Below are 20,809 nucleotides of genomic sequence, written 5' to 3'. Positions count from 1 at the left end.
GACGCGTTGTTACGGGCGGTCACGAAAGAAAAGTATATTCCTTTGAAGAAACTGCGCGCGGATAGAGTCGGTATATAAGTGGCATATCGGCGTTTCCATTTGTTATTTATTTATTTATTTATTTATTTTTTCCTTTTTTTTTTTTTCTTTTTCTTTTCTTCCTCGTGTGAAGGGTTATGACACACGGCGTGCATGTCCTGGGCGTTGCATGAAACAGAACGTTATCGAAACCAGTCCTCCCCATTAGTCAATTGAAAGTGGGTTCCATAACACCCATAGAGCTCTTCCAGGTCCTTCATGTAACTACATTTTCTTCTGTGAACCTACGATGGCTTCCTTTCTCATCAGAGACTTGCCTGCAAGAACTACCCATTAATCCATTATTGTCAAATATACCCCATCCATTAGATGTGCTTCTTGCTGTATCCATAGCCGCCATTCATGTGTCCCGAAACCCTCTGAGCAGCAATGACCGAGCCGTTCACCTTGCTGTTAACATGTGAGGCCAGTCGGCGGCTTGCTGCACCTTGCGCGCTGAACTTATCCAACACGCTGATGAAGAGAACCTGGATCAACCAGATCCAGACTCTTAACAGCCAGTCAAGGAATCCCAGCTCCGGCTTTCTGCCACGACTATATGTCGAATCCTTGAACTCAAACGGGATCCGTCCTCCCAAGTGTTCCATGGCAACCCGAATGCCACTGCTAAACCCATCTTCATGGAACCCATGCTTTGTCCAGGCGCCTGCGTAACTGATACCTCGGGTGTTCTGAATGTAATCGAGCCGCTCTTGAGCTTTGATTGCGGCGGGGGTGTAGAGCGGGTGCGCATATATGTAGGTTCCTTGAACCGTCGAAGGGTCTGGCTGATGCAGGGGGTTCAGGGTCACCAAAACATCGCCATACTGGTCCCGAGGAATGTGCTGCAATATGTTCATATTGTAAGTCAGCGATACCTGATCGATGTTCCTGCCAGTAACGGGAGATGACCGCGTCAGATAATTCCAGCTACTCCAGGCCCTCGGAGCCTGCGGCATGAGTGAGGTATCAGAATGCAACACCGCAACGTTATCCGAAGTCCTGAAGTTGCGCAGGATATCTCGCTCCTCGTCGGTGGCTGAGTCCCGGATGATAGAGTAGGCTTGGTCACCGTGAGTGGCAAGAATAACATGATCAAAGACCTCAGAGCGACCCCCCTTGATGTGCAAACGAACACGGCCATCAGGTTCATTAGAGACCCTTGTGACTTCAGATTTCAGGTGCAGATGGTTGGACGGGAAACCGTTCATGACTGTGTCTATGTATCCTTTGGAGCCTGTGGGTATCGTAAGCCAGTCTGGGCGGGCGGCAACTGTAGACAGAAGATGATGGTTCCATCTGCAAAGGGGTCAGCATACTTGAACACAATGACAAGAGATATGGTCAAGGTCATACGCACAGAAATCTGATCAGAGTTACGGCAGGGAACTCGAGAGAGCACTTGTCGGGGCTGGTACTCCACACAGCCGCGGTCATAGGAATCAGGTAGTCGTCTCGGAAGGCATCTGAGTAGCCCTCACGGTCCAGGTATTCACCAATTGTCTCCTCAGGGTGGATGGCGGCATGCTGGCTTCTTGTCCGGGTAGTGTCCTCAAGGTCTACTCTCAACACATCGAGGGCATGCTGGTTGAAGCGGATGATATCGAATATGATGCGCCACATTCGTGGGGAGAAGATATTGCTACGCTGAGCAAATAAGGAGTTTAGTGAGGATCTAGCCCACTCAAACTTTCCGTAGTCTCTAGAGACCGAAAAGGTCATCTCCGTCTTGACAGGCTCAATGCCTATACAGTTGAGGAAGTTGAGGAAGTTGGCTATAGGGGCGACGTTAGCATGTGCACCCACACAAGCAGCCGATGTAGACTACTGCAAGGTACCGATGCGTGGGTGGGACTGGGGAAGAGGGACGTACGGTATGTGGCTTTGTTCATGACGATGAAGCCAGTATCAACCTGGGTGCTGAGCTTTCCATTTTGGAATTCCACCGTGTTGGTATGTCCTCCGAGCCGATCGGAAGCCTCAAAAAGGTGGACATCATGAGGGCTTCTGTTCAAGGCCCATAGAGCACCGATTCCCGTGACACCGCTGCCGACGATGGCGACCTTCTTCCTAGGGTAGCGGTTAGCCTCGACAGTCGTCGCCATGGGCAAATAAGGTCCGTGAGAAGCTGTGTGGTGTAAGGAAAGAAGAGCGGTGGTAGCGGCCCCGCTGGACTTGACGATGTCGAACGGCAATGCTTCTCGAAGCAACGTGGCCTGGACTGCATGTTGACGAGCAATGGGGCAGCCAGCCAGCCATATAAAGGTGATGCACAGCTGTATGATGAGATGGCGGCCCTACACCAGCCGACGGAGATCAAAGCCTGTATCATTCCAATGACAACAGGGCTGGCTGGCTGGATGGCTGATGCCGGTCAATGCAGCCGAAACAGGTCAGCCTGTTGGGACCACTTGGTCGCCGTGCCCATTGGGCCTGGAAGCCCCTGGAGCCGTGGCATAAGGTAGAACAGAGGATCAAGACTGCAGTGCTTCTCTGGCTTGGGCAGCAGAGGTGCTACACATGCATCGCTGTCGTACGTAGCGGGCTTGTCCGGGTCCGATAGCGATTGGCTGCCACCCCCAGAAAGTTGGTGGACTGGCCAGCAGGACGACAACAAAGGGAAGATAAGTGATCCAGAAATCCGCCCTGCACTTGCAGTGGTCGAGACAAGACGAGGGTGTGGCTGGTACAACATAGGTGATCTTGAAAGGCGAATCCGATGGCGCAAACGATGAATTGATAGAGAATCGCACTTACATAGGCTCGTCCGGCAGCTCCTCTTGTCCACCCATCTTCTCCATTGATCACTTCCTCATATGACCACATGTGTAACGCGGGGAGTTGAGAAAGGGCATTGGATTTGATACCCGATTGAAAAACCGCTTCAGGCGTGGGCAACGGATTCCACTTGGCCCGGCGTCCAAGGTTTCGTTTGTTGTCTTGTTGAGATGCTGGGTAAAGGTGACGGAAAGACCATGCGATGCCTAAGCGCTTGCTTCATGGTTCAGTTCCTTCACAAGGGCAAAGGGAAATGAAGAGGACGGTGGTCGCTGCTAAAATTGAAGGCATCTCCTGCCGTTCTGGCAGTGAAGGGAAGGTGCTTTCGCGTCTGCCTGTGCTACGAAACCTTGAAAGTAGGAAGGAGCGCCCATCGGCTGAGCTGAACCTTGAGTCCAGTCGGACCCTCCACCGCCATCTAGGCAGGAACAACAGACAGGAAGTTTGGATGTTTTGCATCGGTCAACCGATGGCTTCCGTCACGGTCCCCAGGTTTGGGGCGACGCCGCTGCTGAGGCTGGGGATTTGAATGGACGGGAAGGGAAAGACATGTTTCTCGTCCGCGACGATACCAGGCGCACGGTATCACCTGCCAGATGCGGCCCCTAAGACGAACGCATGGAACCGTCGCAAGACTATCGGCGGCCGCTTACTTTCCCCTTTTTCTTGAAAGAGTACCGATGTTCATGACTGGTCGTCAAGCATGCCACGAGAGAAACCCCACGTAGAATGCAACACGACTAGCTGACCGAAGGTTCGAATCCCGACGATCGGGCTCAAGTGAACGGCTGGTTTTATGACAAGCAGTAGGAGAACATTGATCGGTGAAAAGGATATACGAGCTTAAGAATTACAGTGTGTGATTCCCGACTGTATTTTTGTGTTTTCTCCTCTTTATGATTTCCCCATTTGTTTTCCATCTTGTTGAACTCTTGTAAGAAAGCGAGGTACTCGGTTCTAGTGAAATGGGTATTTAACCTGTAAGCATAAGCAAGCAGTTAACTGAAATGTCCCAATCAACATTCGTCAAAACACATATATAGCTTCCTGTTTCAAACGCAACGATGTATCGTAGAGAACCGCGGCATCAAGGTACAAGATCTCTGATTTCTCATCATCAATCGAAACGTCTTTGGAGCACATCGTTGCTCTCAATCACGGCCGTCAACATGACGCCGTTTATGGCGTAACAGATCCCGAACCCAGACCGGACCGTTCGGGACGGAGCACGTCCAACCACTAACCACGGAGAACCGGCAGTAGTCGGACAGGAGAGCACCCGGACGCCGTGCCGGTGGAAAACGCACGGCACGCACGGCACAGAGACGGCCATGGTGAACTCGAACGAAGAAGGTTCGATAGCGAACAATATTCTCATGCGCAAGCGCAGCGCTCAGTAGGAACGAACTAGTGTATAGCATAGCCCAGGCATTATTTTCCACTTCACTCGAGCATCAAATCAAAGTACTATCTAAAAAGAAGCAAAAAAAACAACGGATGTCAAAATGTCGAAGCCAAACGGGATCGCGTATTCATCGCGTAGCCTTGATTTCCGAAGAAAACAAGGGCAACGCATTCATAGCAATTCTTGAGACTCTCAGTTTTAATCTCCCCGGTTAATACAACCCAACGACTGTCTGAAACAGTAGAATTCGTCATTGGGCCTATATTCTGCGTCCCCGGGTGCAACTTTCTGAGGAGAAAAAAAGGAGAAAAAAACCTTCCAAAAAACAAGTTGAGGGGAAGAGTCTTTTATAGGTGCGGAGGTACCCCGACCGGATCGTGGATTCCATTGGGCGTACGGGGCAATGGTTTCTCCACTTGAAATTTCGCGCTAAGCATCAACCACAACTGGCAAGCGGCAGCTGTTGCTGCCCCTGAGGACTAGGGTTAGGGGTTGTCATGGCAGTCCCCTCGGGACAGGATGAGTGCACTGTTCTACTGATACCCATTGAACATGACGGCTTTACATTGGTGATTATGATGATGGCATACTTTCAGAAAATCAGTCCATCTAGGTAAATACTTTTAAATCGAACTCCGTTACCAGAAAGACAAACAAAAACAGACATGATATCTCAAACTGAAACCCGGGGGCAGTGTCCTCGCAAGGCTATCTGATCTGACAAGATAAAACCGACAAACACTTGAACTTAGTTCCTTCCCCTTCCGCCCTTACCGACGCCTCCACGCATTGGTCCACCCGTCCTCCTACCCTCGCCCATATTTCTCCTTCCCTGATCGTTGCCGCCGCGACCACCACCACCACGGCTAAAGCTACCACGGCCAGGGCCACCTCTCCTGTCACCACCACTACCACCTCGCCCACGGCCGCCACCACGGCCGCCACCACCGCGTCCACCGCCAGAGCCGCGGCCACCTCCACGACCACGACCACCACCACCACCACCACCACGGCCACCGCCGCGCATGTTTTGCCTGATCTCCTTGGCTGTGTTATCGTCGATGTCCATACCATCATCCTCGTCATCGCTGTCGTCATTCTTCTTGCCCTTGCTAGAGAACTTAAGCTTGCCACGGAGACCCCTCTTGGGAGCATCCTTGCCCTTGAGCGCCGCCACATAGGCGCCAACGCCGTCCTCGTCGTCGTTGCCGCCCTTGGGCACGTCGACCTCCATCATGTCGCCGTCCTCGCCCAATATGAGCTTTCCGTCCATGTCCGTCTTGGCCTTGGATTTGGTGGTGTGCCTCTTGAGCTTGGTCGGCTTGGTGGACGAGATGTTGGCGAGGGCGTTGCGGTCGAGTAGATCCAGAGGCTCGTTCTCATCCTCCAAAATGTACGTGTTGCCGCCCTTCTGCTGTGACTGTCCTCCCTTCTTGCTGCGCTTGCCCGTCATCTCGGCGTCCGAGTCGTCGGACTGCTCCGACTCGTTGTCGTCGTCGCTGCTGTAAAGGGCGTGGTCGTACTCGCTCTCGAACCGGCTGGCATTTCTGCCGCCGGCCTCGTCATCCGAACCCTCACCGGCCTCCTTGCCGGCCTCCTTTCTCCTCTTCGCGCGCTCCTTGGTCTTGCGGATGTTGACAATCAACTTCCTGTCATCCTCGGGACAGTACTTGCTAACGGCCTCAAAGCCAAAGCGACGGATCATACGCTCGATAATGTGCTTGACCTTGGAGCGGAAATGGCCCTTGTGCTCGTGACTCCAAACCATAACGTTGGGAATGAGTGTGGGAAGGCGGGGTGTCATCATCTCGGTGGGCAGGCTGATGATGCAAACCTTGACGAAGCCAAGAACGCTCTTCACGATTTCGCGGTTGTTGGAAGTAAGGAAGAGGTCCATGGTCTGGACAAGGTCGGACAGTGTTTCCTTACTGACGGTCTCGCGGAACTCATAAAGAACGCGGGTAATGGCAGTGATAGAGGCCGAAATCATGTGGGGGGTACTGCCAGCCAAACCGGCACTGACCATGGTGAAGAACTCCTCAATAGAGGCGGTAGCCGCAGGAGCATCCGCGGGCATGTGAGGGACCTTGCTGTTATCGATCAAAGAGCCCTGAGCAGAAACCATCTTCTGGCCAAGGAGAACCAGAAGGTCGAAGGCGGTGGTGCGAGCCTTCTCGTTGTGCTCCTTGCAGCCAATGACAACCTCTGAAAGAATGGAGGGAATGAAATGCAGGGAATCTTTGGGGATGAAGTGAATCAGAGCAGCAATGGCAGCCAGGCGCTCTCTCCGGGCAGGTGCCGACACCTTCTCAGAGCTGGACAGGAACAGGGTTTGGAGCTCGCCATGTCTCTCCTCGAGGGCGGCCTTGCCGATGGGGGAATCCGCCAAGCGAGGAATGAGCTTGTAAGCCTTCTTCTGCAGCTGAGGGTCATCATCCTTGAAGATGACCACTGAAGCGATCTTGAAAAGAGCCTCGAAGCTGGCACGGGGGAGGTAGATAGACATGGTAACGACCAGGTCCATGAGAGTGTGCGCGGCAGAAGGCATGTGATCGGCCTTCTGCTGCTGTTGGGGCTTCTTCTCAACAACCTCTTGAAGAGCCTCGGCGAGCTTCTCGCACACCATGTTGAAAGTCTCGGTAAGACGCGCGGGGGGGATGATGCTGAGGTAAGCATTGATGGTCTGGAGGACAGGGCCGCGCTTCTGGGGGAGAGTGGTGCTGTAGACGTTGAAGAGAACAGCGAGGAAGTCAGCCGCAAAGGTGGTTCCGAGGTACTCCAAGTTCTTCTGCGCCTGCTCCTTGCTGACCCTGCCAAAGAGGATAAGGTCATCGACCTCATCGGAAGTGGCGATGGCCTGGTTGGACTCAACAACGGTCCTGAGGGCGCGACAAATATCCAAGCGCAGGTCAACCTGCTCGTACAAAAGGTTGGTCAACATCTCAGCGAAGCCTGTGTCGAAGGCCTCAACAAGATCAAGGGGAAGGTCGCAGTAGCCGGGAAGAATCGACCAAATCTGCTGAACCACAGTCTCGAAGATCTTGATGTGAATGTTCTTCTCGCCCTGGTGCTCAATCACACGCTGGAACATGATAGCACTGAGAGGAACTAATTCGCTCTTGAAGTGCGCAAGATTGGTGTTAGAGGTGTAGTCACGGAGAAGAGGAAGCATCCAAGCTCTGCCAGGCTGACCCTTGACGGGCTTCGCGAGGTTCAGGGGAAGAACATTCAAGACCGCCTCAGGACCCATTGCACGAATCGCCTTGCCAAGGACCTCGTCGGCTTCCTGCTTTCCAGCGAAAGAATCGTTACCGCGGATTTCGCCGATGCTCTTGACGACGGAAAGGAGGTAAGGGTTAGCCTGCCACCGAAAGGCATCGAACATGGCACCAAGAACGTTGAAAGTCTCCATCCAGGCAGCTTGGTACTGGACGGTGAGAAGGCCCTCGACAACCTTGACTAGTTGCTGAATGACCTTCTCGTCAAAAATCGAAGGCTCAAGGATGGCCTCCTTGGGGACACAGTTGGCCAGGAAGGAGACCAAGCACTCGGACGCCGAAACGCGAATATTCTTGTGCTGGGACTCGAGGTATCCTGCAACCAGAGTGAAAGGATCGACCAGCTCTTGGAAGGTCTCGGCGGGCGAAATCTGACCGGCAACATCGTAGGCTCTCGACAGAATGGCGATCCAGGGAGGGAGAAGCTGGGTATCGTTGGGCGCGGGACGGAGCTCTCTGATGATCTCAAGCAGCCGAGGAAGCTTGGCGGAGGCAACCTCGTCGGCGGCCATGCCCTCGAACATCATCTCGAAGATCTCGAAGACAGCCATGCTCATGTGCTCGTTGCCAGTCCGGGCAATGCTGAGAAGGAGCTCGCACAAAGACTCAATGCTCTTGCTGGGCCAGCCACCGCTTCCAGAGGCGACAGCCTTGACGAGTTGCAAGGCGTGGATAAGCTCGGGATCGTGGGTAGAGTCGGTAGTCTTCTTTTCCTTCCTCTGGGCGGCGGCCTTGTCAGCGACAAGACGGAGGCTCTGCATGGCTGTCTCGGCGCACATGGGGGCGGCGGGGTGGTCGAGAGACGGGCTCGGCGGAGGGTTCTTCAGTATGTTCCTGAGCGCTTCCTGGGCTCTCTTGCGGACTTTGGGACGCGGGTCGAGGGCAAGGGCGAGGAGGCCGGCCACAGCCCGGCGGGGGCCAATCTGGGCGGTACCGAGCTCCCATTGTGTCGCATCTTGAGCAAGGAGCAAGCTCTCGAGAGAGCCGATCGAGGCCCTCATGAGGGGAGCATCGGCATCGGGGAGGGATAGTACTGGCGCGAGGATGGTGATGATCTGAGTGAACTTGGCCTGAAGAATAGGCTTTGGAGCGAAAGGAGTGACGACATCGAGGAGGTAGACGACGGGGGTCGCGAGGTTTTCGTTGTTGAGTAGACTGAGAAGGGCGGCGAAGTAGGCGGTAGGAGTCGCGGGTGTATTGCGCTCCTTGAAGGTGGCCTCGATAGCCTCGAGGACACTGGCAGTCTGTGGCTAGAGTCAGGGTCCATTGTCCACGATGGAGGCGGCCTTGCGACAGGCCACTGCAATGGCAGGCTGGAAGGAAGAGGGTAGGGATGCAGAAGACAAAAGATGGAAAAAGGAGAGATGCATCATGACTCTGGCTTACCTGCTTCTGGCTCTGGAGATTCGGAGACCGAATCTTGTCCAGTTTCTCCTGCAAAGACGGAGAGGAGGCCATCGTGAATGTGATGGAATGGCGCTGGAGTGGGACAATGCAAGCCGCTTCGCAGTGCTGAAATCGATGTCATGAAGAACAGAAAAGTTCGAAAAGTTGTCGCTTATCGGCGCGCACGCCCCACCCGGTGTCATTGATAAGGGTCTGGCGCCAGTCCGAAACTGATCCCAACTGTAACTCCAGGGTTAGCTATGGCATCTCATGCTTATAGAGGTACCTATGTTCCGCTTGGGCAGCCATCAAGGTTATGAAATACAATAATTCATGTTGGATTGTACAAATAACGCATACCCATTAGGAACAAGTTTCTATTGCTTTAAGCCCATTTCTACCCTAGACAGCAGGTTTGTTTGGGTCTTCCGTAAATCACCAAAGCGTCGATGACCGTATTCATGATATGACAGTTCATCCCCCTCCCAACCAGAAAACGCCGATACGATAACAAAGAAAAGAAAAAGGAAAGAAGGAAACCAGGCAGTGATAGAAGGCTGTATATCATAAGTTCCTCCACCCTGTTTATGAAAACTCGTTGTCTGCCTCCTCAAAGTTGTTCTTGATCTGGAGAAGAACGGCCGCCTTCCAGTCATCGAGCCGGCTCATCTTATCGTACGCGGCAAGCTTATCTTGGAACATCTCGAGGTTGTTGTTTGAGGCTGCTTCCAACAAGTCAACCAGGAGTTGGTATTCGCGCTGACCCGTGAATGATGGGTCCTTCTCGGCGTACTTGGTGATGTTACGCTGAGCAGTGACCATATCCTTGGTCGCCAAGGAGCAGAGACCGGCCTTGAGGAAGTACTCCTTGACCGAGTACCTCATCAGGTTGTTGCCGAGTGACGCCTCCGCAACCTTCTCGAACTTCTCAATAGCACCGAAAAAGTCGCCCGCGAGGGCAGAGAGGTCGGCCACCTTGAGCCACAGCTTGTTCGCAAGACTACACACAGCTGGTTAGAACGACTTGTTGGACTCGTAATATGGCGCAAAAGCCGTGGGCATAAATCACTTACGCGACAGCACCGTCGTTCTCATACCACTCGGCCGCAGTTGTATAGGCCTTGGTAGCCTCTGGCTTATTCTGCAGCTCGTTTTCGTAGACCTCAGCCTGGTTCTCCTTGTGCGACGCAGCTCTCCGGAAGTTACCCGCCATGGTATACTGCTTGATGGCAACCTCGACGCAGCGCACAGCATTATCCGGGGCATCTTTCCTATAGACCTTGAAGGCGTCCAACATGGCATTCGCCGCATCGTTGGGCTCCTTCAACTTCTCAGTGAAGATCTTGGCAGCTTCCTCGAAACACTTGCCGGCCTCGGTGTCTGGGTAGTGGGCAGAATGTTAGGACTTGTCGCGAGGTTCATCTGGCCCGAAAGCGCATCGTGGATGTTGATGATTGTGATGACGTACTTGACTTCTGCAACCTGAAAGCGTTGGCCGCCTGTATGTACTGATCCGCCGCATTTTGGTACTTTTCTTCCTTGTTTCCGAAGAGACCCCAGCCTTTGGACGCGCTCGCGAGGGTCTTCTCTGCCTGGTGTTCGCATTCGGCATCAGCAATGTGTCCATTGTCGCGAAAGTGTCAGGAGGGGCCAGGAGGGGCAGGTTCAAACCTCTTGTTGGAGAACGCGCGGATCGACAGCCATGAAGGGCAAGTTATTAGACGGTATATAGATGGGCAAAGTTCTAAGTTGGAGTCGCGTTCGCTGTATGAAGCCGATTGATGGGTGTCCCAATTGTTCGGAATCGGGCGCGTTCGAAGAAGCTCAGGTGTTGGTCGGGATGGTGTCGTGTTGGTGGTTGCAGGAGCCCGAGGTGTTTCGTTGTCTCCCGGGGTAAGGTATGCGGCATGGGATTGGGGGGTTGGCCGGTATTGGGGGGGATGATCACTTTAGCGGGCTGTGATCGCTGATGCCGGCTCGCCAAGCCCTTGACGCCTGAACAGGTTCCCTGAGGGCTGGTAGCTTGCCTCACCAAGTGGCCCGGTGGCAGGGGTCTAGCCTTCAACCAACCAAAGCTCAGCTATGACGCCCAACAGGTACCTCGCAAATGTCTCGCTCTCTTTCATCTCAACCTCTCATATCGCGACTTCTTACCAGAGCCTCACCTGAAACCACCCATCAAAGCATCAAATAATCTCTAAGCCACATCATATGTAAACCCCATAGAACAACGCAAGTCAACATCTCCCTTTCAGCTATACTACTTTGAAAATCGAGGCATTTTCTTCCCATCAAGGCCATCATGACAACAAAAACCATCTGCCGCGCCTGCCACCGCGCAGCTCTTTCAACCACCTCCTCGGCCCTCTCGGCCTGCTCCAGCTCCAACTCCAACTCCAGCCAGCCATCAACCCGTGACCTTCCCCGGTCACGATCTTTTACAACCGAAACCTTCCCTCAATCCACCGCCCGCGGCGGCTCCTCCAAACTCTCTCCACCATCACAAATCGACCCATCAGTCATCCTCTCCACGCCAACCTGGTCCGTCCGCTCTCTTCTTCCTCCATCATCCACACCATCCTCATCAACCCAACCCGAAGAAAGCGAAATAACCCCCCAAACTCTGCACCACCTCGCCCGCCTCTCCGCCCTCCCCCCGCCCTCCGCCTCCGACCCTGCCTCCACCACCCGCCTCCTCTCAGCTCTGCACTCACACCTGCACTTCGTGCGGGCCATCCAGTCGGTGGATACCACGGATCCTTCAGATCAAGCCAAGGAGCTGGCGCCGTTGAGTTCGATCCGAGATGAGTCTCCGGAGGGACTGGCGGACATCACAATTGATCTGAAGATGCTTGAAGGGGCGCTGGCGGAGGAGGATATTGTTGGTCATTGCCGGCGGCCAAGGCGGAGAAAGATGGAGGAGCTGAAAGAAAAGAAGAAAAATGAGGCTGAGGATTGGGATGTGTTGGGATCAGCTGAGCAAAAGGTTGGGAGATACTTTGTTGTCAGGAGTGGGAAGAAGGGGGAGTAGATGATCAAGCGGAAAATGGCTGAAGTTCGTCTCGCGCCCTGGAGAGGGCAGAAGGGCTGTGGTCTGCGTGGTCTGACTATATAGGAGGGCTCTGTATCTGCTAACTGATGCCGAACGTGTGGGGAGCCTGGAAGATTTGGAATAAGACGGCAAATGCGTTGTTATAACACGCGGGGCCGGGACTTTCAGGCCTTTCAGGGAACCGCGTCAGATGCCCAGCCTGTCTGTATTGGGAGTTCACGTCTTCCGAGGGGTATTCAAGGGACAAGAATCACTGAGTGAGGGACTACCCGACGCTGTTGCGATGCAAGCGCCACACTACAATATTTGATTGCTGTATCATACTAAGTGTGTCCTACCCAGATGATCCACATCGGTCGCCAGAGTGGAAAGCTAACTGAACTGAAGCTAATCCTACAATTATTTAGATAACGTACGAATTCTGTCTCATTTCTCATGAGCCCTGCGTTGCCACCCCCTTGTCGTTGCCATAACATAAACATGAGCAGGAACTTAGGTCCCAAGAAAGCCAAAGTCAAACGTTCACCAATTTCCCTCCCCTCCTCCCGACGAGTCGGATTCAGCGTTCACCTCTTGTTCTTCTTCCTCATCCGGGTCCTGATAATACCCGGATCATTTTTCGCAGCTTCCTTCGCCTTGTCTATCACCACAATTCCACGCTCGACGGCGTCTCGCTTCTTCTCACGCTCTCGCACCCTTTCTTCTGCGGCTACCATAGCTGCCTCATCTCGGCTAACCTGCTCTTGGTTGATGTCCTCCCAGTTGATGTGCTTTAGGATGCTACCGGCGAGGTACTGGTATCGGAGATGTCCACTGACCTTAGCAGAGACATCAACATTCTCGACACCATCAAGACCCTCGATCCGCTGCAAACCTGCAACGCCAAACTGGATGCTACTCGTCCGATACAAGAAGCCCAACAGGTAATCGTTCTCTGAAAAGACATTGACAAGCCGGCCAGAGACTACGCTCCTCATGGTACACCAGACGCGGGCTTCCGAGGGTGCGGGCGTACCCATCATGACGGCGTTCTCGACAAGACCGAAAGCTCTGCGCTCCGCCAAGACCATCAAACAGACATAGATCGCACGGGCGCCGAGACTATAACCGATCAGCGTCACTCCACGCTCTCCGTGGGCTTTGTTCATGATGGCGTCGGCGAGAAGAGCTCCGGCCTTGTCAGCGCGGACCATGCCGACGCTCCAGGGATTATCGATAATTTTGTTGATCTTGAGCAAGCCGAGTGGCCAAAGGGATTCCGTCATGCTGGTGAAAACTGGACCATGTTTGTTAGCGCGTCTCGAGAGGTTACACTTTGGGATATTGAAAGGAGGCTCACTGGTCCGAGCAATGATTTCCTTCTTTGCCATGGACCATGCCGAGCTCCTTACGACAGTCTCCAAAGCTGTTCCCATCTTCGAGAGCGAGTCCACCTCCCATCGCACAGCGTATACCTCGTTCGCCTGTCCTAAAGCCCTCCAGGGGTTAGTGACGTCCGACTCATCGGTCAGCCATCCACTAATGGCCAGCACAACTCGGAGACGACGGGCATCTGGCTGGATCTTGCCAATCTCGCCATCTTCGCCAATAGAGCCGCGCATGGGGATGAAAGCAAAGTCCTGTATCTCCTTGGTACACTGCTCCATCAACTTGACCGATGTTCTGGCGTTGTAGATACCGAGCAAAGCGCCGACAACAAAAGCACTCTCGCCCGTCGAACCTAATATGCCGGCGGAAGCAGTAGGTCCAAGCCCGAAACCTCCATTGACAGATCCGATTCCTGCAGCCACAAGGGGCGGAGCGAGATGGCCAGGTATCCCAAAGCTGCTAATTCCAGCCATACTTGCCAATCCGTGCCTCCATCTCCTGGATGGCTTCCCAGCACATTCCTCGATTCTTTTTTGGATCAGCTCCTCTGGATTGATATCTTTGGCCATCCACGCAATAGCCTTGGCAACGCGGACCTCGTCATCAACGAGGACGCGAAGAGGAAGGTTTAGCGAAGAGGTGATATGGAGCAGCAGCACCCGAGTATATGCGCTGTAATGCTCGAGTGAGAGCAGGAGGAGTAGCAGAGCGTGAAGCACCAGCAATCTTCTCTCTAGAGGCCAGTAGCAGAGCGTCGACGGGATCGGCGGGTAAAGCTGCATCAGAACAGGGTCGGACTCAATGTTGGAGGTTGAAACACCTGTCATGGAATTAGCAGCCGTTACACTATCTCTATATACGTGTCCCCGGTCACTAGGTGGAGTAAGTACTCACCGTTAGGCCTGTTCCTGCCTCGTCTGTTGTTTGGCACCGTGGAGTTGAAGTTGGCATCTCCAGCCCGCTTGACAGAGATGTCACCCATTCTCTTATGTACCGCTGTCTGCCATTTCTTGAAGTGCAGCATGGCTTCCTTCTTCAATTCCTGAAGGTAGGGCCCGATTGTCTTGTCATTGTCCTGTTCAGGGGCGCGTTGGATATTCAGGTTAGATGGGTTAGCTGGCTGCAGTGCAGCACCCGTGCTGTTTTTGGTGTCTCGAGCCATGTTTCCATTTTCCTTTTGGCTCCTCGAGGTCTTACCCTTAGTGCGCTTCTTGGGGTTCTGGAGCTGCGTCTCCACAGGGAGAGGCTTGGTGATGCTGAAATCACGCAAGTGGGCGGGAAGTCCGCTCCAGAACTTGTTACGAACCGAGGGAGCGTCATCGACCAGACCGGCTGAGTCGTAAACATGGGTAAAGTGCTTCTGCATAACATCGGTGGTTCTGGTAATGAGTGAAGTTAAGTCGTTCTTTTCCTGGGGTGACAATAGAGAGCTGAAGTCAGCCTCCCGCTTCGGGGGATTATGTCTTGGTCTGCCGCCGGGAGGCATATCCGCGATGGTACTGTCGTCAGAAGCTGTGTGGGAGAGGGTCGGTGAAGTTGGCGATGCTGCTTCGGCAGCGTCCTTGGGAGAAGGCAAGCCGGGAGGAACTGGGTGACAAGTCTTGAGGCCCAGGGCCTTTGAAGAGCGCACCGTGACCGCTGGCGCGGGAGCGTTCTTGAGTGCCGCCATGATCAATTAGGAAGGCGACACGGCGCAATGATTGATTGCTCTTTCTGTTGTTGGTTCTGGCACCTCAGTCCCCGCCCTACCTTGGGGTGGATAGGTCACAGTAGAGGTGATTGCCCTGACCAATTGGTACAGCGCAGTAAACCGGGAGTTGTACTTGTCGCGGTGGTGTGGCGAAGAGACGGACCGTATGAGTGTATCGTCTCGTCAGAATGGAGACTGCAGTGCGCAACCAGAATTGCAACTGGAAGGTGTGGGCAATAGGTGATTGCCAGCTGAGTGTGGAGTGAGTCCAGTCGCCTTGTGGTCTGGCAGATCTTGTGACAAGTGACTTCCCAACCTGTTGAGTTCGCTCTCAGATTATGCTTCCCCGCTAGGAAAGATAGAGGGAAAGAGCGATGGTCATTCTGTCTCGAATTGTTTGCTGTCTTGGGGGGCAGGCAGTTGTACTGCGGTACCACGATGATATTCGCTTAGGCTAACCTTGACGTTACAGGAGCCAGCCAGACTGTCACGAGGCCACGAAAGAGTGTCGTTCCTGCGGGTTTTTAGGCTGGATGGCCAGGTACGGGTATGTCGAATATTATGATCAGAGAGTGCGGTCGCGCCAGGCGGTGTGGAGGGGAAACAGACAGAGGAAGGAAGAAAGGCCGAGAGGTCGGGCGTTGTTGTAGATAAAGTAAGATGGATTCTATGGGAAAGGGTCCTGGTCCCAAGCCGGGGGCGGGGATGCAAGGTGGGTGGGTGCAGAAGGGACCTGGGATATACAGAGATCCGTTGGTCGGGAAGGACGCTGGGGATCGTGAAGGTGGACGGAAAGAAAGAGCAGGAAAGGGCAGAGAAAGGCAGCCCACGCAGTGAAGGGCAGTTCAGTTAAGGGCAGGCAAAGGCAGGATCCCGGTGGAAGCTAGGAGTGTTCTACGCGTGGGCCGACTGCCGGAAGCTTTGCCAACAGCAAAAGGACGGCAATGAGGACCAGTGATGTTTAGCAAGCATCGAAACTCCCGTTGTGCGACGCGGGAGAAGCGGGGTGTTTGGTGGTGGTTTAGTTCTGAGGCAGCACAACGTCCAAAGAGGTTCACAACCTAAGCTCAAGGATCACGGACATAGGATCATTCCATTGTGGTGCCATATTAGCTGCTGAACACGAACATCCAAGTGGCATTCAAGGGGAGAAGGGTTCGCAAGCTTGACTATAGGCTGCAGTGGGCTGGACCGGCACCGCTCTCTATTGTTGAATTGCTAGGGCACGCAAGCCTAGCCGCGTGAATGAGAAAACGCACCGCGGAGCTGAGGACTAACTGAGCAAACCTTGATGGATATAAAAAGGACACTAAAGAATATGTGCCACCCTTTGGTACGGCCTCAGTCGTCAGTCAACATCCAAACCTCCCATCCTCAGTCTTTGACATGTAAGTGGAAACGGACGCAATTGCCCGAAGACCAACGAAAAACTTCAAAGACCCAACACGCACATGTAGTAAAGCATATGCCATGGACATATGGACACCCAACAAACTAGTATTTTGTTTGTTTGCAGCGGTCCCTTCCCGATCATACAATGAGGCTCAATTCAGGGGTGTTGTTGGAACTTTGGTTCAGGGTTGAAGCAATGATCTGCCTTCAGGGTTGTGAGGGAGAGCAGTGCGGACGCTTGCGCTCGACCTATTAGGGGACCCTTGTCAATCCGGCATCCTTCTCGCAGGCGATCTTCGCCCCACCTTTTGATTGGATGCCCTGCGTTGACTCTTGGTCTTTTATTTTGGCAGAGGAATGTGGAAGGTGGAATGACGAAGCGGGGACGTGGGGGAAAACGGGAAGGGTACCTTACCTCTAGCGCCAAAACCGAAAACCTTCAGCGGCTGCGATTCTTCCGTCATCAAAGGTTGCTCTAACGGCCATCGACCCACACTACACCGAGGCGTGTTAAGTACACCATGTAACGTGTCCCACACTGAAGGGAATGCACACACCTAGGTATACTACGTACTACACCCACACACCTTCAAGTTCGTTCGCCTTCAGCGTACGGTATTCCAAGTCTAGAAGGTACTGCAACCTGCCGACCAATACCCATTGCGCGACGAGTCAAGGGAGACAGGCCGAGAGCTAACTTTCAGATCGAGATAACGGACAGACAGAACAGCCTGGAACCCCGCGACAAGAGTTGCATGAAAATTCCAGTTCCTGCCAGGCACGCTCCTCGTCAGCAGCGGCGATCACACAAACTTCCCCAGACTCCGTCAGACCGCAATTGTTGTCGCATGACCGGACGGCCTTCAAACGACGATCACCTAACTCATTTTTCGAACAGATCACATCACCCTTGAAACCGCGCCTTTGTAGAGAAGAAAAGAAGCGCTCCCGAAACCTCATCTTCTCCCAGACCCGACTACCTCTACGACTACCTACCGCATACACACAACCACCCGTTCAAACACATACGTCTCAAAAACACAACAGCAAACTTTGATACAATCACACAATGACCTCCGTCGCCCAACGGCAAGCGCAGCCTGCGCAACCATCCACTAGCCAAACCGCTGCCCCAACCCGAACCCAAACCGAGACCTCTTCTCCGGCCATCTTGCGACTTCGCGGCGCACACTCGAACGGGCGATCTGTACAATGGCGTAACGATGTCGTTGACAACGAAGGTCTCGGCAGGAAGAAGTCCAAAGGTTAGTTGACCTGGGTTTTCCTTCTGTCCCCCACCCTTCAATTGCCTTGCGCGCATACATGCACATTCTGATAAGTACATGTGCTAATACCACCGGCGTGCCACAAACAAAACAGTCTGCTGCATCTACCACCGACCAAAAGGCGTAGACGAGTCCAGTGACGATTCTTCTTCTTCCTCCGACTCATCATCCTCCTCCGATTCCGACTCGGACCCAGAACCTGATCAAGATAAACGAATCACATCCGGCGGTGGTAGTAGTGGCAGGGGCCACCGGCATTCCCATGATCACGACCATGATCGCAGGGAGGGTGGTTGTAACCACGACCATGGACGTGGGAGGAAACATGGCAATAAAGGAAAGAAGACGGAAAGGAGGCCGAGCCCGAATGCGTATGAGAAAATGCCCAAGTATAAGCCGAAGGATGGAGGGGCTGGGCCTTCGAATTCAGAACTGCAAGGTCCTGGGGGCAGTAAATGATGCAGGGAACAACACGAACGTATGTTTAAAAGTCGAATTTCTTTTTGGGGGGCAATTGTTAGATACCATGGGAAGAAAAGAATATGAGCACGAAGGCTGGGTTTGTCTTGGTTTTGGCTTTCTGAAGCCATAATGAGCACGTGTATGGGCTGCTTCTCGTTAGATATCATTCTTCGCTAAGTGTCTTTGTTATTGGACTTCACGAGTCAAATAACGATCGATGTACACATGTATCTCACTATCACGGCCTCAGATATTCAAGACATCCAGCAACGCAGAAATGTGCTACTGCATTCTAACACATTTGCCCATAGACACCATAAGTGACTCTATCTTATGTAACGGCTATACAGAGCTTCCCAATGTTTAAGATCGTACAAGAAATCTAACCCATCCATGTAAAGACAACCCTTCCAGACCTTTTTAGCTCACAGCGCCAGACGCCACTCAACGTTATCCCACTAGTGCAACAGCCAAGTCTGAGTCTGCTCCTTCTCACCCTCGGCAGCCCAAGTAACCCTCAAGTTCAATCCGCGCTCGTGATTCTCGGCGGTGATATACTCAATCTCGCCTGCAATCTTCTTTCCAGGAGCCGGCTTCGTCTCCTTGACCTTGTTCTTGTCCAGCAGCATCAGGCCCTGTCGCCAATGGGTAGGCTCACCAAACGGTCCGGTAGTAAAAGCCACCCGGGCGTCCTTATCGCCGCCCTTGCCGGCCGTCTCAGCCACCCACTCCTGCGCCTTGGTGTCCAGCTTGATGGACTCGTCGACGCGGTTGCGTGCGAAGAAAACGTCCCACCAGACGAGGAAGCCGTCGTGGCTCTCGGCCTTGTCGCCGAAGGCGCTCTGCCACTTAGCCGTGAACACGAGGTCCTCGACCTTGACGGTGTGGAAATCCAACAGCCCGAACGAGGCCGGGGTGCCGCACACGGTCTCGGCGGGGCGAACCTCCATCCGGCAATCCTCGTAGATGCCCTTCTGCATCACCTTCATGTCGAAGCCGTACACGTCGCGCCAGAAGTCAACGTACTCGGCAATGTACTCCTGTTCCGACACGGGCGCGATCCACATGTTGCCGTGGCTGGGGACGAGCAGACCTTGGGGAGCCAGGTACTTGTCGCGCGCCCACAAAACGCTGTTGAGCATGGCCTCGTACAGCAAGCAGTAGCCCATCCACTCGGACACAATGATGTCGACCTTTTCGACGGGGAGGATCACCTCCTCGATGCGGCCCTTGAGGGTAACAATCACGTCCGAAAGCCCGTTGGCGTAAATGTTCTCGCGCGCCTTGTCGATGATTTCCGAGCGGTCGACGGCGATAACCTGCTTCGCACCCGCCTTGGCGCAGAACATGGACAGGATACCCGTGCCGCAGCCAATGTCGAGGACGACCTTGCCGGCGAAGAGGTCCTTGTTCTGGTAGATGAAGTCGCGGTAGGCTTCGGTGCGGACCGTGTCCTTGAGCATGGTCTCGTGGATGTCGTTGTGCGCGTACGACTCGAAGTAGTAGTCGGAAGCGCCCTCCTTGGCGGCAGGACCCTCGGGGGCCGGGCCTGAAGGCGCAGCAGCAGCGGCGGCGGCGGCCTTGCCCTTGGCAGTATCCTTGTCGTCGTCATCAGCCTGCCAGCGCTGATCGAGGGTCTGCTGGACGGCAAGGCGGTAATTGGAGAACTGCTTGGACAGCTGCTCGAGCTGAGCCTGGAGCTCGGCGTTCTTTTGGATCAACTCATCCACAGCAGGCGCATCCGCGCCCTTCTGGGTGCCGGCAGCAGAAGCCTCAGCGCCGGTACCGCTGGACTCAGGGAGATCATCCAGGCACAAAATCAAGGCGTCATCATCAAGGACGGGCTTGAGATAGCGGTCATCCTCCAGATCGGCGGCAGTGATCTCAGCGGGAAGAGGGACGCCTTCGTGAACCTTGGAACGGACTAATATGTTGTCAGTAGGCTGACTATTTAGCTTGTGGAGACTGGAGACCTACTGAAGTTGATAAGCTTGATCAAGCCGTAGAAATCCAAGTCGAGACGGTCGCGAATGGCAAGGAAATCAAGACCCTTATCCTTGCAGTAGTTCAGCATGGAGACAACGTCGGGGAAGACATGGTCGTCGAGCAAGGAGATGATAGCGGGGGCCTCCTCTTGCTCCTCGTCCTGGTCGAGCCACTCATCCTCGTCGCCAGAAGAAGAAGAGGCATCGGAGCCAGAATCAGAGCCGGAGCTATAGTCGTTACGACGGGGTTCGGACTGAGCCGCCGAAGTTGAAGCTTGAGCGGCCATGATGTGGTGGTTTGCCTCGAGGTACTTGACTTTGCTATGTCAGGTACAAAAATGTGAACAACAACCAAGATCACAACAAGAAACGTGGTTCTTGAAAGTGTGTTGTGAGGTTGTTGGTGCCTGGTCGTCAAGGTGCGCAGGCTTTGAAAAAATCAGAAATTTCCACTTGTGTAAATTGGTAGTGTAAAGCAGTACCTCATTAGGTTGGCTGCAGTTGCAGCGTCGCCCAAAAATTGCGGGGAAACACATGCCGATAACGAACGCCTATTCGAACATCGAGCGCCAAAGACGTTCTCGGAACTTAAAATGTACATATATGCTAATAATTCCCGTTTGTTTATTATTACCTTCTTCCTGACTGT

The 20,809-nt window shown here is 53.7% G+C and overlaps 7 protein-coding genes across 7 annotated transcripts; 2 read left to right on the top strand and 5 right to left on the bottom strand.

The window, feature by feature from the left end:
* Nucleotides 1-224: 224 nt before the first annotated feature.
* On the bottom strand, nucleotides 225-2,190 carry NEUTE1DRAFT_147140 (uncharacterized protein; the record flags this gene model as incomplete). Its single annotated transcript, XM_009853769.1, has 3 exons — nucleotides 225-1,377; nucleotides 1,439-1,853; nucleotides 1,952-2,190. The coding sequence occupies 3 exons, from the start codon at nucleotides 2,181-2,183 to the stop codon at nucleotides 405-407; spliced, it is 1,620 nt and encodes a 539-aa protein (XP_009852071.1).
* A 2,620-nt stretch (nucleotides 2,191-4,810) lies between these two features.
* On the bottom strand, nucleotides 4,811-8,997 carry NEUTE1DRAFT_65062 (uncharacterized protein; the record flags this gene model as incomplete). The annotated part of the gene is made up of 2 exons (XM_009853768.1): nucleotides 4,811-8,783; nucleotides 8,926-8,997. The coding sequence occupies 2 exons, from the start codon at nucleotides 8,995-8,997 to the stop codon at nucleotides 5,010-5,012; spliced, it is 3,846 nt and encodes a 1,281-aa protein (XP_009852070.1).
* A 264-nt stretch (nucleotides 8,998-9,261) lies between these two features.
* NEUTE1DRAFT_83741 (uncharacterized protein) lies at nucleotides 9,262-10,785 on the bottom strand (the record flags this gene model as incomplete). Its single annotated transcript, XM_009853767.1, has 4 exons — nucleotides 9,262-9,925; nucleotides 9,999-10,305; nucleotides 10,394-10,517; nucleotides 10,597-10,785. The coding sequence occupies 4 exons, from the start codon at nucleotides 10,627-10,629 to the stop codon at nucleotides 9,511-9,513; spliced, it is 879 nt and encodes a 292-aa protein (XP_009852069.1).
* Nucleotides 10,786-11,227: 442 nt separating this feature from the next.
* Nucleotides 11,228-12,137, top strand: NEUTE1DRAFT_65058 (uncharacterized protein; the record flags this gene model as incomplete). The annotated part of the gene is made up of 1 exon (XM_009853766.1): nucleotides 11,228-12,137. One exon carries the CDS (start codon nucleotides 11,228-11,230, stop codon nucleotides 11,954-11,956), a length of 729 nt encoding a protein of 242 aa, XP_009852068.1.
* Nucleotides 12,138-12,543: 406 nt separating this feature from the next.
* NEUTE1DRAFT_83736 (uncharacterized protein) lies at nucleotides 12,544-15,014 on the bottom strand (the record flags this gene model as incomplete). Its single annotated transcript, XM_009853765.1, has 2 exons — nucleotides 12,544-14,165; nucleotides 14,240-15,014. 2 exons carry the CDS (start codon nucleotides 15,012-15,014, stop codon nucleotides 12,544-12,546), a joined length of 2,397 nt encoding a protein of 798 aa, XP_009852067.1.
* Nucleotides 15,015-17,325: 2,311 nt separating this feature from the next.
* NEUTE1DRAFT_83735 (uncharacterized protein) lies at nucleotides 17,326-18,467 on the top strand (the record flags this gene model as incomplete). The annotated part of the gene is made up of 2 exons (XM_009853764.1): nucleotides 17,326-17,692; nucleotides 17,808-18,467. 2 exons carry the CDS (start codon nucleotides 17,497-17,499, stop codon nucleotides 18,170-18,172), a joined length of 561 nt encoding a protein of 186 aa, XP_009852066.1.
* Nucleotides 18,447-20,249, bottom strand: NEUTE1DRAFT_83734 (uncharacterized protein; the record flags this gene model as incomplete). Its single annotated transcript, XM_009853763.1, has 2 exons — nucleotides 18,447-20,099; nucleotides 20,153-20,249. The coding sequence occupies 2 exons, from the start codon at nucleotides 20,247-20,249 to the stop codon at nucleotides 18,634-18,636; spliced, it is 1,563 nt and encodes a 520-aa protein (XP_009852065.1).
* Between the last annotated feature and the right edge of the window lie 560 nt (nucleotides 20,250-20,809).

This window comes from Neurospora tetrasperma, assembly GCF_000213175.1.
Source record: "Neurospora tetrasperma FGSC 2508 unplaced genomic scaffold NEUTE1scaffold_4, whole genome shotgun sequence".
NCBI classification, from domain to species: domain Eukaryota; kingdom Fungi; phylum Ascomycota; class Sordariomycetes; order Sordariales; family Sordariaceae; genus Neurospora; species Neurospora tetrasperma.
Note: the sequence above shows the minus strand (reverse complement) of the source record. Positions and strands in the feature narration are given on the sequence as shown.